Source organism: Molossus molossus, unplaced genomic scaffold (assembly GCF_014108415.1).
Source record: "Molossus molossus isolate mMolMol1 unplaced genomic scaffold, mMolMol1.p scaffold_m16_p_4, whole genome shotgun sequence".
In the NCBI taxonomy this organism is placed as follows: Eukaryota; Metazoa; Chordata; class Mammalia; order Chiroptera; family Molossidae; genus Molossus; species Molossus molossus.
In genome coordinates this window covers 56,760,320-56,773,724 of record NW_023425377.1, presented here as the reverse complement: position 1 = coordinate 56,773,724, position 13,405 = coordinate 56,760,320, and the positions used below count along the sequence as shown (strand labels likewise).

Sequence of the window (13,405 nt, the reverse complement as noted above, 5' to 3'; positions counted from 1 at the left end):
CTCTTCCATTCTATCTAAAAATCAATGGAAAAATATCCTTGGGTGAGGATTAACAACAACAAAAAATCCTGATGTTTTCATTCTACCATCCCACAGAAGCAGAATCTCAGACAAGCATTCAGGGCAAAGACCAGGAGAGGAGTGAGGTAGTGAGAGAGATTTTTTTAAATTGATTTTAGAGAGGGAGGAATGGAGAGAGAGAGAGAGAGAGAGAGAGAGAGAGATACATACATCAATCAGTTGCCTCCCACCCACCTGGGCCAGGGAGCAAATCCAAACCTAGGTATGTGCCCTGACCCAAATCAAACCCATGACCTTCCAATGCACAGGACAACATTCCAACCAACTGAGCCACATTGGCCAGGGCAAGAGAGGGATTTTTTTTAAAAGCCCCAGTGGAGCCCTGGCCAGTTTGGCTCAGCGGTTAGAGCGTTGGCCTTCGGTCTGGAGAGACCGGGGTTCGGTTCCCGCTAAGAGCATGTACCTCGGTTGCAGTTTGTCCCCGGCCCTGGTTGGGTCGTGTGGGTGGCAACCACTCGATGTGTCCCTTCACATCGATGTTTCTCTCTCTCTCTCTCTCTTCCTCCCACCCTATCTGAACAAAATATCGAAAAATGTCCTTGGGTGAGGATTTAAAAAAAAGCCCCAGTGGAGTGTGTTAATGAGCAGGTTATGTTAGGGCTACTGGGGTTCAGTTCTGCTGGACCCTAGGGCAACTGTACAAAGCAGACCTCAGGCTTGGCCCACTAAGGAGCAAGGAATCTGGGATATATCTCTGCTAGCTCCAATGTCTGTCTGTCTGTGATTGAGGGCTGCCACGGGTGACACTTCCAGCCTGCCCCATGCCAGGTTAATGGGCTCTGTTACAGGAGATAGTCCTAACTGATGAGACTGTGGGGGAAACTTAAGGAGAGCACCTTCCCCTTTTTTCAACAAAAGGGAAACTTTATTGAGGCCCCAGGGTTCAGGCAGAGGTCACCCTGCAGGCAAGAAAGTGGTGGAGTGGCCTTATTTGACCTTCTTGGGACACAGGTTGTTTGTATGGCCCCACTTCTTGCAGCAGTTGACAGTGTGGGGGTACAGGTGGGCATAACACTTGAGGCAGATCATCTTGTCACAGTTGTGGTTCTGGGCAAGCTGGTAGAAGGAGGACTCAGTGATGCCACCCTGCAGAGAAAGCAGGGTGGACTATTTCTGGACGTTGTCATTTGAGAGAGTGTAGCCATTCTCCAGCTGTTGGTGCACAAAAATAAGACACTGCTGGTCAGGTGGGATGCCCTTGTCTTGGATTATAGCTTTGAAATTCTAAATGATGTCACTGGACTCGAAGTCAAAGGTTATTCAGAGTCTTCACAAAGATCTGCATTTCTGCATCTCCTGGAGAGACTGCTCAGCCACCCATCCTTGAGCATACATTCTAGAAATACACACAGCTTTACCCAGACACCCATCCCATCCCTGCCCTCTTTGCCACCCCCAGGAGGAGTATGTCCAGGAGGGCATCCGCTGGACCCCCATTCAGTACTTCAACAACAAAATCGTCTGCGACCTCATTGAAAACAAGCTGGTGAGAGCCAGGCCAACTTTAGGGGGTCTCAATGAGCCCCAGAGCTGAGCCTAGGAGAGCTGGGAGGGGGCAATGGTCCCAATAGGCCCTTCTCTACCCAGAAGCACAACTGACATATCCCTTTAGCCACCTCACCCATTCATTCTGCCCACCTGCTTACCTTTCACTTATTCACTCAACAAACATTCCCCCAGGCAGTTTGCTCAGGGACAGAGGGGTCAGTGCTGCTCAGGGGCAGGTCCCCCACCAGACACCCCAGTCTGGGAAAAGTGAAGAGGCATGGATCTCTTATGAGGTCCCTCACCCCATCTTGTGCCCCAGGGAGCTTCCACAGCAGCCCACACACACAGATTGGGCTCCATCACCACCTTTTACTCTTATATTTGGGAGATCTCCCCACACACACTTTCATCCCAGTGAAGGTCTCTGTAATGGGATTCAGGCAGAGTAGGGCCAGGCTAACCAACTGCCACCTCCCCATGACTGCAGAGCCCCCCAGGAATCATGAGTGTCCTGGACGACGTGTGTGCCACCATGCATGCCACAGGTGGTGGCGCTGACCAGACGCTGCTGCAGAAGCTGCAGGTGGCTGTGGGTACCCATGAGCACTTCAACAGCTGGAGTGCTGGCTTCGTCATCCACCACTACGCTGGCAAGGTGTGATGCAACCACCTCCCCCTGCCTCCCCCAACCCCACCGCCCAAGGGCCCCCAGCAGTGCCTCCCCACAGACCCTGGGGTCTCCAGGCTGCAGCCTCCCAAACTCCTAATGGAAGGACCCCCTGGGGACCCCCAGCCAGGGCTGCAAAACTGTATCCACCCCTTCTCTGTCCCTATCAAACTGACCAGAAACACAGACCCCTATTTACTAACCCACAGAAACTGGCCTAAGCTCCACACCATGCCTTCAGTCAGAGCTGCAGAAACTCTTTGGCCCCTGATCAAAGCCACAGCTCCCCCTACTAACCAGACAGCTCCCCCTCACAGGACAGAAACTCCCTCCAAATGACCTCAAATTGGGCAGCAGACCCCTAACCTCCCATCTGAGCTGTAAGCCACACTAACTCACTGATCTAGGGCACAGCCCACAAACTTCTGACCCCAGGCCCATGCTGCAAGCCACCACCCTCCAAAATGGGCTTGAGCCCCCTGCAGAACCCTCCCCAAGGCTATAGAAATCTACTGGCCTCCCACCCTGGCCACAGTCTCTCTGCAACTGACAGGACTGCAGACTCTCCCATTGACCTTAACATGGAGAGCAGACAGCCTCCGCGTACCCCTGGCTTGCTACAGCCCACCATTCCCTAAAATGGGCTGGAGCTCCTATGTCCCCTGAGCCAGGACATACCCACAACCAGCACTACAGAGAGCCCCCACCTTGGATGGCAGACCTAGCCCACAAACCTGACTGAAGTCTCCCAGGATCTCCAGCCACTGCTAGAACTTTCCCTGACACAGCCTCCCATGCCCTCAGTTGGCCATGACACACATGCTCTGACCTTTTAACTCCAAATTAAGTAGCAGAACCCCACCCCAGGGACCTTCTGCCTAGGCTGCAGCCCACCCCACCCCAAATCTGGGCTATAACTATCACCTCCCCCTGCCTCTAAATCTAGGCTGCCTGGACTGTAATACCAGTTCCCCTCACCTCTGACCCAGATTGCAGCTCCCACCCTCCAATTTCAATGTGAACATTAGACCCCCCAGGGACCTGAGGCCCATGCTGCCGCCCCCCCCCCCATTTTCTGAACCATAACTACTCTCCCCCATTCTCTCACCCCAGAACAGGACCCCCCTGATCACCTAGGCCATAAGCCCCTTATCTTCCCTGGCCTCAGCCCCTCACTCCCCCCATGTCATCTCCCTCCAGGTCTCCTATGATGTCAGCGGCTTTTGCGAGAGGAACCGAGATGTTCTCTTCTCTGACCTCATAGAGCTGATGCAGACCAGTGAGCAGTGAGTGGTCCTGAGCATGGGGACATCTGGGCAGAATCACCCCCCCTGGGGATAGGGGAGGCCTGGGACCACCCCATCTTCCCCAGGGCTCCCATCACGCCACGGACATTGTCAGGGTGGCTGTGTGACCAGGACAGCCACATAGTGGCTGGTTCTGATTCACCAGTAATCCTTCCAGCACTCCCTCTACAAACCCAAGCATTCGGTGCAGACAGCTTCCCTTTCTATACAGTGAGAACACATCACACCCTGTATTTCCGTACTAACACATATGGATCTATTGCCCTAACCACAGCTGCATGCTGGGTACCATCTTTTGGCTTTTTATACCTCAAAATTTTGTTCAAGCTCCGCTGTGGACGAGGCATCATTTGAATGTGTGGGGATGGATGACACAAGTCAGAGAACACAGCTGCTCTCACTGAGCCGACAGCTCAGTGGAGAGACAGACATTGAATTAGAGAAAAAAGCAAATAGAATCTAACATTGATAGTGGTTCTGAAAAGGCTGAATGAAAGTGGTTCCTGGACCAGCAACATGGGCATCATCTGAGCTTGTTACAAATGCAGAATCCCAGGCTCCACCCCAGGGGGATGGAATCAAAATCTGGATTTTATTAACAAGACTCCCCGCCCCCCACCCACCCAGGACCCATGTATAAGTCAGAGTTAGAGATTCATTGATCTGAAGCAGCCATTTTCAACCTTTTTAATCTCATGGCACACATAAACTAATTACTAAAATTCTGTAGCATACCAAAAAATATATTTTTTGCCGATCTGACAAAAAAATAGGTATAATTTTGATTCATTCACACCAGACAGCTATTGTTCTGTTGGCTGTTGTCATATGTTTTTCTTTATTGATTTTTAGATAGAGAGGAAAGGGGAGAGAGAGAAAGAAACATCAATGAAAGAGAATATCAACTGGCTGCCTCCTGTATGCCCCCCACTGGGGATCAGGCCCACAACCTGGGCATGTGCCCTGACCAGGAATCGAACTGGCAACCTCTTGGTGCATGGGTCAACCCTCAACCACTGAGCCACACCAGCCAGGCCTTATGTTGACATTTTTTTATTTGACAATCTAAGGGAAAAGAGGTCAGTGCCCCTGACTAGTCAGATATTGCATGTTTTAAAAATTCTGTGGCACACTGGTGGAAAATTGCTGCTCTAGAGCTTCCCTGTCCAATACATTCCATATCTAACAGAATTCAAACTACATAGGCAATATTTTTTAAACAACCTTATTCAGGTATAATTGACATACCATGAAGTGTACCCAATTTAAGAAGTGATATATATATATATATATATATATATATATATATATATATTTTTTTTTTGGTACATGCCCCTAGCGTGAACTGAACCTGGGACTCTCTGGTCCACAGGCCAACGCTCCAAACTGGCCAGGGCTTAAGAGGTGATTTTTATTACAGACTTGGACAACCATCACCACAATCCAATTTGGAACATTTGCATCACCCCAAAAATATCCCTTGTGACGAATTGCAGTCAATCCCCAATCCCCACCACCTGTGTAATTTTTAATTTTCTAGTAAGCACACTTAAAAAGTAAAAAGGCAGCCCTGGCCAGTTTGGCTCAGCGGTAGAGTGTTGGCCTGTGGACCAATGAATCTCAGGTTAGATTCCGGACAAGGGCACATACCTCGGTTGTAGTTTGTTCCCAACCCTGGTTGGGGTCATGTGAGGGGCAACCAGTCAATGTGTCCCTCTCACATCGATGTTTCTCTCTCTCCCTTCCTACTCTATCTGAAGATAAATAGAAAAATATCCTCGGGAGAGGATTAAAAAAAAAAAAAGGTAAAAATGCAAACAGGTATGCCCAGCTGGTGTGGCTCTGGATTGAGCACCATCCCATGGACTGAGAAGTCCCCGTTTGATTCCTGGTCAGGGCACAGACCCGGGTTGCGGGATCGATCTCCTGTAGGGGGCATGCAGGAGGCAGCTGATCAACGTTTCTCTCTCACATTAATGTTTACTTTTTTAAAAATATATTTTTATTGATTATTTAGAGAGAGAGATAGAAACATCAATTGGCTCTAGTTCTCAAAGTGGGGTCCCTGGACCAGTTGCATCAGCATCCCCTGGGAACACGTTAGAAATTATTGGGCCCTAGCCCAGGCCTGTGATTGAGAAACCCAAGGGGTGTGGCAAGGCAATCTGTGTTTAACAAACTCTCCTGGTGATTCTGGCTCCCACTGAAGTCTGAGAATTATTGGGTCTAGTGTTGTGAAAAAAAAAAAAAAAAACTAAGCTGAGAAAGGGATAGAGAGAAGGCACTATTTTTTTTTTACTTTAATCTTTTAATTGTGGTAAAATACACACAATATAAAATTTACCTTTTCACCATTTTAAAGTGTACAATTCAGTAGCATTAAAAACATTCACAGGGTTGTGCAACCATCACCATTATCTAGTTCCAGAACTTTTTCATCTCCCCAAATGGATACTCGGTATCTATTAAGCAGCCCACTTATTCTGTTTTTTGTTTGTTTGTTTTTTGTTCAGGTAGAGTGGGAGGGAGAGAGAGGAACAGAGAGAGAGAGAGAAACATCGACGCGAAAGGACACATCGAGTGGCTACCGCAACGGAGGCACACGCCCTTAGCGGGAACTGAACCCAGGTCCCTCAGGACCGCAGGCCGATGCTCTAACCGCTGAGCCAAACCGGCCAGGGCAGCCCACTTATTCTGTGGTCAGGGGAGATCTCCCTGAGAAGATGAGAGAGGGAGTCTGATATACCAAAGTGTATTTAACTGATCCCCTGTTGATGGACACAGGTTGTGTCCATCTCTGACAATTACAAACAGGGCTACAGCAGCAAGCATCCACGTCCCACATGCAAGCCTGTGCATGTAGGATGGTTCCTACAAGGGGTCCTGCCCCTGCTGCTCAAGATGCTGCATCAGTGGATATATTTTCCTACTTCATTTAATTTTTTTCTACTTTACTTGCTACACCAAGTCATGTGTGGTCACGGAAGTAGTAACAGAGCAAATAATCAAGGAACCAAAAGAATAAAACCAACCCTCTGGTTCTCAACATCTCACCCTGCACATTCAGAAAGAACTATACTTTTCAGCATGCCCTCTGGGTCTCAGTCACCTAGACAGCTCCACTTCTGGGAGAGGGCAACCCGAGATCCAGCTGCAAACTCTAACCCCTCCTCTCTCCTTGCCAGAGCCTTCCTCCGGATGCTCTTCCCCGAGAAGCTGGATGTAGACAAGAAGGGCCGCCCCAGCACTGCTGGCTCCAAGATCAAGGTGAGCCTTAGGGCAGACAAGGAGGTCTGTGTCTGTCTCTTCTGTATTCCGGGCCCTCTACTCCCGTCTCTGGCACCCTCTGTCCAGCAGGGTGTTCTTCCAGCTCTAGGGTTAGGGAACTTGGACCAGCTTCCTCAATGGCCCCCTAACTCCCTAAATCCAGAAGTGGACCATCATCTTAAATTCTTGGGGGGTCTTTTGGTCATTTGCCACTTTTTAAAATTGTGATAAAATTTACATAATGTAAAATATACCATCTTAACCATTAAGTGTACATACAGTTCCGTGACATTAAGTACATTTACACTGTTACACAACCATCCCCACCATCCATCTGTAGAACTCTTTTCATCTTATTAAATTGAAACTGTCCCCATTAAACACTAACTCCCCATTCCTCTCCCCCAGCCCGTGGCACCCACCATCTATTTTATGTCTCTGTGAATCTGACTCTTTTAGGGACCTCCTATGAGTGGAATCACAAAGTATTTATCCTTTTATGCCTGGCTTATTTTACTTAGCATAATATCCTTAAGGTTCATCCATATTGTAGCATGTGTCAGAATTTCCTTCCTTTTTAAATCAGAATAATATTCCATTATATGGATATACTGCTTTTTCTTATCCATTCCTCTGTTGATGAACACTTGTGTTGTTTCTACTTTTTAGCTGTTATGAACAGTGGTGCTGTGGACATGGATGTGCCATCCTAGTAATATTTAATAACCATGTATTGAGCAGTTGTCAATGCTAGTAGCAAATACAGGACACTTTACACATATGGGACTAGCCCCACTTGGCAGATGGGGGAGACCAAGGCACAGGGAGGTGTAGTCACTGGCCCAGATCACACAGCAGAGCCAAGATCAATACCAGGATCTCCTACTGCTCCCCACAACCCCCTACCTGGAACAATTTTCTTTCTAGTCTCCACACAGGAACTAAAATGCAGAATCCAAGGCTGCTCTCTCAGGCACACATACATTCCCTACCTTTAAACTACTGGTCTCCGAAGGATAGGCAGGAATATTCTGAGGGACATTTTCCCCAAGGGCTTAGTTACTCCATCAATACACATTTGCCCCCCCACACACACACACACACACACACAGTGTGTGTCTCTGTCTCCTGGGTCTATATCCAGAGTGGGAGGAGAAAGGGGCCAGAAGGTCTCATCTGTGAAACTCCCCCCTGCCTTCTCCTCTGCTTCAGAAACAAGCCAACGATCTGGTGACCACACTGAAGAAGTGCACACCCCACTATATCCGCTGCATCAAACCCAATGAGACCAAGAGGCCCTGTGACTGGGAGGAAAGCAGGTGACCCCCAACCTGGTCTGGCTACAGGCTTAACCAATCTATACTGCCTGTACCCCAGACTCACCCTCCCTCTAGAACCCTCCTGGGGTTGCATGATGGAAGAACTACCCAGGTTGACCCCTAGGACCAGTGCAAAGCCTCTCAGGACCTTGGGGTTACATCTAGAACTGACCAAGACCCCAGAGATTGCCCCACACTGACTGGAGGATGACCCAGAGACTGGCACAGTCCCCAGGTCCCAGGACCCACTCTAGAAGCGACTGGCCACAGAACAAACACAGGCCCTTCATCCCAGAACCCAGGCCCCCACTCCACAGAACTGATTTGCTGGGGCCAGCACTGAATACCCCTCCCAAGACCTTGACCCCCACACTGCCTCTAGCAGACACCCCTCCTGCTCCTAGGACTGGTAAGGCCCCTACCATGGGACTCAGGCTGCCTTTCCTCCAGGGTCAAGCACCAGGTCGAGTACCTGGGCTTGAAGGAGAACATCCGGGTACGCCGGGCAGGTTTTGCCTACCGCCGCCAATTCGCAAAGTTCCTGCAGAGGTGAGGTGCTCTGCCACTCCCAACCTTAACCGCCACCTGCCCGAATAAGCACCAGCTAAGCCATCTGCTCAAACCCTCCCAAACCTTCTACCACCAGGTATGCCATTCTGACCCCCCAGACATGGCCACAGTGGCGTGGAGACGAGCGCCAGGGGGTCCAGCACCTGCTGCATGCAGTCAACATGGAACAGGACCAGTACCAGATGGGGTGCACCAAGGTCTTTGTCAAAAACCCCGAGTCAGTAAGTGTGTGTGTGAGAGAGACAGACAGACACCTGGATCATTTGCACAGGCTCTGGTCCTGCTCTTCAGGCCACTGTGTGACCTTGAATATATTTCCTCACCCCTCCAAGCCTCAGTTTCTCCATTTGGTAAGTGGAGAGAGTAAAAGCTGCCCTGCAGGACTGGGGTGAGAATTAGAAAGAACAAGAAGTCCACTGCACAGTGCCTGGCATGCAGTAGGTGTTTAGAAAAACCTCAATTAGCCGGACACTCCTTGGTGGCCAGGAAGCAGGTAGAGAAACACATGGCTACCTATGATGACAAGCCCTTTGGAAAGAGTAAGGATGCATGGCTTACCCAGAATGTCCTTTGTTTTCTTTCTTTTTTCCTTCCTTCTCTTTCTCCTATCATGTCCTCTTTCCTCTTTATCTCCCTTCACTCCTTCATTCATGAACACATCAAATCCCTGAGGCCTGAGATTCATGTCAAAGTGGCTATTTTCTTATCCAACAGCAGGCTCGGGTCCTGATATATCAAAGACAAACCTCATTGCACATTTTCCAACGTAGGAATAATTTTCCAACACAGGCAGCTAACTGTCATCAGCTGTTAACCTTCTATCAAAAGGCTGGAAGCGCCACCCACTTTATGCTACCTCTGCTTTCAGGGAAAAAGCAAACACAGCAATGATGAGGAATATGTCCTGGGGACCTCATGTACAGCACAATAACAATAGAGAGCAATGCTGTATTATTGTGCTGTGTTAAGAGAGTAGATCTTCAATGTTCTCACCACACAAAAGAAATGGTAACTATGTGAGGTGATGGAAGTGTTAGCTGACCTACCTATAGTGGTCATCATTTTGCAATATATAAGTGTATCAAATCACCTCGCATACACTTTAAACTTCCACAGTGTTGTATATCAATAATATCTCAATAAAGCTGGGGGAAGTTTTTTAAAAAACAACGACATCAACAAAAAACAATGCAAGAAATCCCCTCAGAGTTTGCCTGACCCCTGCTTCTATGTGAGGTTAGAAAGCCAACAGGGAGAAGACCATCTCAATGAGCTTAACTAGTTCGCCAGTCTCTCAGGTGAATCAGGTTCCCCAGTCCAGGACAAGCTAGAACAGCAGGCAAAGGTGTGCTGGGGACAGGGCCAGGGCAGGGCCAGCCAGATGCCTCAGCACCTGCATGATCATGGCACCTGCTCTGGCAGCACCTTGGAGACTTGAGGAAGATAACCAGCAGACTGTTGAAATGATTCCCTTGACATTACTTACAAGTAACTGTTCTCTCACCAAACCAAAAGCAACACAGAGGGGTGGACACTCAAGATTTCACAGCTATAAAAATAGTCTGTCTTGGGAGATTGGGAATCTTTGTCCCCAGATTTGTCCATATCTACTTCCTAGAGCTGTTCCTACAGATGCACTTTGCTCCAAAAAATAAAAAGTCTGGAACCACATTCAAAGTGGATATTGTTACTAATAGACACTTATTACAAACCAAAATTGTCCATGGCTAAAACTACACCTGAAACAATTCAATTTGTAACAGATAAGAAAAAAAATGAAAGAGGGTCCCTGGCTGGTTAGGCTCAGCGGTTAGAGCATCTGCCCAGGGACCAATGAGTCTCAGGTTCGATTTCGGTCAAGGGCATGTACCTTGGTTGCAGTTGGTCCCTGGCCCTGGTCGGGGTCATGCGGGAAGCAATGTTTCTCCCTCTCTTTCTCTCTCCCTCTCCCCCTCCCACTCTGTCTGATGATAAATAGAAAAATGTCCTTAGGTGAGGATTAAAAACTAATAATAATAATAAATGGAAGAGGGGAAGAAAAATAGGAGAATGGATAGGAGAGAGAGAGAGAATCTATCTTGCTGGTTACTGGCAGACTATAAAATCTGACTCTGAAAGAAACAGATAATATTGACACTGAAATATATAGACAAAATAAAGCTAGCAATGACTAAGACACAGCGGTTCTCAACCTGTGGGTCGCCACCCCTTTGGGGGTCGAATGACCCTTTCACAGAGGTCACCTAAGACATAACAATAGCAAAATTACAGTTATGAAGTAGCAACAAAAATAATTTTATGGTTGGGGGTCACCACAACATGAGGAACTGCATTAAAGGGTCGCAGCATTAGGAAGATTGAGAACCACTGCATAGAAGGTAAAATCAAAATTTGACAAAAATTGAGACTGCAATTTGAATAATAAAATTCATAAAGGTAAATGTTTGGTGGAAAGATTTTATAACCAAAAAAAAGGAAAGGCTGAAAATTTGTACAGGAAATAAAAATGATCCTGATGAGAATAATTTTGGTGAAATGAAAACAAAGAAAAAAAAAAAAAGTTTAACTGTGCTATAACAAAAACTGACCAAGGAATTAAGTAAACCTAATGGAGTCGGAGCCTCTCTCAACCACAAATGTACTTACATGAGGTGATTCTAATTGGATTGTTTCTTGCAAATATGGACACAAAATAATCCTTGGACATGTCATACACCTATCAGCCTTCACTGCTCATCATCACAGGTGTATTAGTTTCCCTTGGCTGCTGTAACCAAGTACCACAAACTGGAAGGCTAAACCCAACATAAACTATTTTCTCACATTTCTAGAGGCTAGAAATCAAGGTGTCACAGGGCCATGTTTCCTCTGAGGACTCTAGGGAAAAATCCTTCCTTGCCTCTCCCTAACTTTTGGTGGTTGACAGAAATCCTTAGTGTTCCTAGGTTTATAGATACATCACTGTAATCTCTGCCTGTCATCACATGGCCTTCTCATTTGTGTGTCTGAGTCCAAATTTCCCTCCTTATAAGGACAACAGTCATATTGGATTTAGGGCCCACCCTACTCCAGTATGATCTCATTTTAATGTGATTACATCTGCAGAGATCCTCTTTCCAGCTGAGTTCACATTCATTGGTTCTGGGTGAACATGGATTTTGGGAGAGACCCTATTCAACCCAAATAAGCTCCAATTTAGGTCCTGTCTCAGCCCCCTTAAGCGCACCTACCCTTGCCCTCCGCAGCATAAAGGAGATGCATTTTGAATTCTGTGAACAGGAAGGTCCATTTCTCAAACTGAAAACAAATCCTCTTTACTGGGCAGAAATCACAAGGTTAGGGATACTTGTTCCATCTTCCTGAAAAGCTAAAGGGAAGAAGGTTCCCGTTTGACTGGTCCATTCCCAGTTTTGCAGGCTGGTCTCCCCTTATTCATACCTGTAGCCCTCAGCAAACCACAAAATGCACTTATGTGCCCTCCAGACAACCTATACAAGGCATTACTCAAACACACTTTGCACAAAGACCCACCAACCATAGAATATTAGAGAAACAAAAGAATACATATATATAAAACTGCAATGTTGGTTTTCTCTTCCTGGTGAGAAGACTCTCAACCTTTTATGAACAGTTATAAACATACACAGATATAAAAATCCTCCAAGATATATTTTTTAAAGTGCATTTGAACCTGTGTCTGTAGAATTCTTTTTTTTTTTTTTTTATCCTCACTGGAGGACATTTTTCCATTTTTTTTGTTTCAATAGAGTGGGAAGGAGAGGAAGAGAGAGAGAGAGAGAGAGAGAGAGAAACATCAATGTTAAAGGGACACATCGAGTGGCTGCCACCCACATGACCCAACCAGGGCTGGGGACAAACTGCAATGGAGATACATGCCCTTATCGTGAACCAAACCCAGGTCTCTCGGGACCCCAGGCCAACGCTCTAACCACTGAGCAAAACCAGCCAAGGCTAGAATTCTTTTTTTTTCATCTTCACCCAAGGATATTCCTCCATTGATCTTCAGATAGAGTGGGAGGGAGGGAGGCAGAGAGAGAGAGAAACATTGATGTGAGAGAGACACATTGATTGGTTGCCTCCCACACGACCCCAACCAGGGCCAGGGATCGAACCACAACTGAGGCTCGTGCCCTTGACTGAAGTCAAACCCACAACCCTTCAGTTCTCAGGCCAACCCTCCAACCACTGAGCCAAACTGGCCAGGGCTGTAGAATTCTTTTAGTCCTTGCAGGAAATCCTGGGGTTTCTGGGAGACATCAACCACCTTGATCAGCAAAGTGGGCAGCCAGGCTTCGAGCAGTGATGGATATTTGTGTATTTAAGAAATCCCTCTGAGTGAAAGGTTATTTTTTCTAAATAAAGCCCAATTTCATTTTCAATATTTCCTATCTTTAGTGATTGACAATGGTGTCCCTTTTATCACTAAATGTGTTTGAATTAGGATGTTTCTCAGCCATCTGTCCTATTCCAATTGATTGTTCTAATCCTTGACCAGCACCCCAGTTTTTATTACTATAGAATTATAACTTTTCATATCCAGCGATTCCTCTCCTTGATATGTTTCACCTGTTATTATTCCAAATAAACAGATATCTTTCATGACATATCCACTCTGATTTGGTTAAATATAGTTTATTCTCTAAATCCCCTCAGGACCAAGACCCTTAAAACAAAAGCCTAGCCCC

The 13,405-nt window shown here is 47.0% G+C and overlaps 1 protein-coding gene and 1 pseudogene across 3 annotated transcripts in view; one reads left to right on the top strand and one right to left on the bottom strand.

The window, feature by feature from the left end:
* MYO1F (myosin IF) overlaps positions 1–13,405 on the top strand; it is a 37,104-nt gene that overhangs the window by 18,034 nt on the left and 5,665 nt on the right. For 2 of the 3 annotated variants that reach the window (XM_036281762.1, XM_036281763.1), the window contains 7 exons: positions 1,481–1,567; positions 2,057–2,224; positions 3,437–3,522; positions 6,729–6,810; positions 8,023–8,129; positions 8,580–8,678; positions 8,776–8,920. In XM_036281762.1, coding sequence (XP_036137655.1) covers positions 1,481–1,567; positions 2,057–2,224; positions 3,437–3,522; positions 6,729–6,810; positions 8,023–8,129; positions 8,580–8,678; positions 8,776–8,920 — 774 coding nt within the window. The remainder of the gene's footprint in view (positions 1–1,480; positions 1,568–2,056; positions 2,225–3,436; positions 3,523–6,728; positions 6,811–8,022; positions 8,130–8,579; positions 8,679–8,775; positions 8,921–13,405) is intronic. The other variant, XM_036281761.1, reaches the window with a different exon arrangement.
* Positions 963–1,366, bottom strand: LOC118643604 (annotated as a pseudogene).